At 37.5% G+C, this 2662-nt stretch overlaps 1 protein-coding gene across 1 annotated transcript; it reads right to left on the bottom strand.

The window, feature by feature from the left end:
• Positions 1 to 753: 753 nt before the first annotated feature.
• Positions 754 to 1743, bottom strand: LOC110704096 (probable serine/threonine-protein kinase WNK9). Its single transcript, XM_021881875.1, has one exon. The coding sequence runs from the start codon at positions 1741 to 1743 to the stop codon at positions 754 to 756; it is 990 nt and encodes a 329-aa protein (XP_021737567.1).
• Between the last annotated feature and the right edge of the window lie 919 nt (positions 1744 to 2662).

Here is a 2662-nt window from a genome sequence, read left to right as displayed (position 1 = left end):
CTCCACGATCGTAGCTGCTCTGATACCACGTTGTCACGTGCTGACTAATCCCCCTAGTCTTATGCACGCTAGCCTACTAACTTCCCTCCCTCGGATGCTAGTCAAGGCTTAACCCCGAAATGCTTTTTAGGCAAGAGTGTGCAACGAAAGTTAAGGAATGTTGAGAACACAAGAGGGTATGAATTTTGAATGCTTTGATTGCTTGAGAAAGAGTGTTTACAAGTATTTTCTGAGATGCCTTCAAATGAAAGTCAAGTCCCCTATTTATAGTGTTCTAAGCATGGCCTAGAACCTTCACTAACCTCCTCAAATGGAGGGTTCTAGATCTAATCCTTTCTAGAGTATTCTATATATTTCTTTAGTACATTCCCTCTATGTACAAGGCTCTAGAATTATCTACACAACTCTAGAATTTACAGATGATTTAAGGATGTCCTAGGAGGTTCTAGAAGCTTCCGGATGCATCTCGAGTCTCCTTGAGTATTCTGGAACCTTCCGGACTTCTCCTTCAAAATCTAACACCACCATGATGTTCATTGGGCCGAAAAATGGTGGACCCCCAAATTTGGGTTCAATCGGACTTCATTTGGATCCCCAAATAGCCCATTATTGTGTTATTGTCACTTGGGTGTTCACTAGTGTGACAGCACTTGAGCAATATAAAGCTCTATAGGGGGAGGGTGTCTCTGGCCTAGCCAGCGCGCACCAAGGGCATTCCCCTTAGCCACGATTGTTGCCTACCGTCCAATGGCCCTAGTGAGGGGTGGAATGTGTGGGTCGTGACAGTAAGGACCTCAACCATGCTGGTTTCGTCGTCTCTGCAAGAAAGGGGTACTTCAAGAGATCAGTTGCCGAGGGCCTCTTAGACGCCTTAGCCAGACACTTTTCAATGAACTTCTTAACCATTTTGTCTTGCACAAAGTACAGAGCGGTCGGCTTAACACCCGACTTAATCTTTCCTAAAAGTTCATATTTTGATCTGAATTCGCTGTACAAAGGTTCCTCAGTCATCATCTGTAGCACGCACATTCCGAAAGCGTATATATCACTCTTCTCACTCTGCTCACCGTTCAAATCCTCTGCTGACATGTACGATAGTGTACCAGCAACATTATGAGTTTCGTCTTCATAAGGTACCGCGAAACCAAAATCTGCTAGCTTAATCTTGCCCGAGACCCCATCAATTAAGATGTTTTCACCCTTAACATCGCGGTGTATAATCATGGGAGTACGGCTGTGAAGATACTCTAACGCGCTTAGAATCTGCCTGCACCAACCCTTGATTGCACTCATTGCAGTAACACTACCAACAAGTTCATGTGACCTTCTGTAATTACTCAAACTCTTAGAAGAAGCAAGATCAGTAATCATGTTAATGAAATTACGATCTTTACTGATCCAAAAACAATAACACTTGATTATATTCTCGTGGTCTAACGTTTGCAACAATTCAGGTTCTCCACAACAATTTTCAACGCTTCCCTTTTTCTTTAAGTCTGCATTTGTCACCATAATCTTGTTCCAAGCAACTAGTACACCATTCAATGTATCCAATCCCTCGAAAACTACCTTCGAGTTCCCTTTTCCTATGACATTATTGTACCTTATGAATTGCCTTGACGGACTTCTCTCCTGAACTCTACGAGAATTGGCTTGTGAACTCGAACCCACTTCAATAATATCAGGATTATTTCCCAGTAAAATCGGACCTTTAGTTTTTACTATTCGTGAACTCGAAGCCATTAGTATTAACAGCAACAAAGAATTGAAGAACCCAAGAAAGATCTCTTACGATTAAATGTTGATGAAAGTAGTTTTGTAAAAACAGAACACTTGAAAGGATGATTGCTCTTTCAGAATTCTTGGAGCAAATGATTTAATAATGAAATGAAGAGATGATTTTGTAGGATAAACAGAGAATTCTGGAACAAATGATTTATAACGGATTGATAGCTATTTATAATAGTATTATATATTTATATGTATAATGGGGTTATTTGGAATCCAAACAGATTTATCTTGTTAGTTTGTGGCTGTAATAAAGTCGGTCATAAAAAACCTAAAATATCCTTTCTTGATTTTTTTTTTGTTTTTTATTTTTTTTATTTTTTGACAAGCCTTGATTATTTAATAACTTTTTAGTCAATTTCTAAATATCATGCAGGACATACACTTATAATTTATTAGTTTCATTGGCTTTCTATTTGTGTGATTTTATTATTATTGTTGATGTTATTTACGAGTGCTTACTAGTTATTTCTAAGTTAAGACTGTTATTTTTCATTACAATCTTGTTAACGAGCGCCATGGGGCGTTACTTTAATGATAAATTATATTGGTTGAAATTATATTAAGTTAGAAATTCATGACAAAATCACGCGTCGTTCGGTGTAATTAATGTAAATTTTACTCTAATATTTGCACTTTAATTCTCTTATCTAACGCCCCGGAGGCGCTCATTAACTTTTGCCTTTTCATTATAATGGAAACATAATCCTGTTATTGTTGTTTAATTTATTTTCATGAACTTTGTGGCATAATTGAAGGTCATAAATTCAGTTTGGCTATACATAATGGATGCTGAACATTCTGCCAAGAAATTAAATATTAGCAACTTTTTTAAAGAAAGTTGAAATAGGAAAAAAAATCAGCTGTCAAAAGT

This window comes from Chenopodium quinoa, unplaced genomic scaffold, assembly GCF_001683475.1.
Source record: "Chenopodium quinoa cultivar QQ74 unplaced genomic scaffold, ASM168347v1, whole genome shotgun sequence".
NCBI lineage: Eukaryota > Viridiplantae > Streptophyta > Magnoliopsida > Caryophyllales > Amaranthaceae > Chenopodium > Chenopodium quinoa.
Note: the sequence above shows the minus strand (reverse complement) of the source record. Positions and strands in the feature narration are given on the sequence as shown.

What these genes read in the sequence shown, in the direction of transcription:
- LOC110704096 (XM_021881875.1), bottom strand. Translation starts at nt 1,743, where the DNA reads ATGGCTTCGAGTTCACGAATAGTAAAAACTAAAGGTCCGATTTTACTG.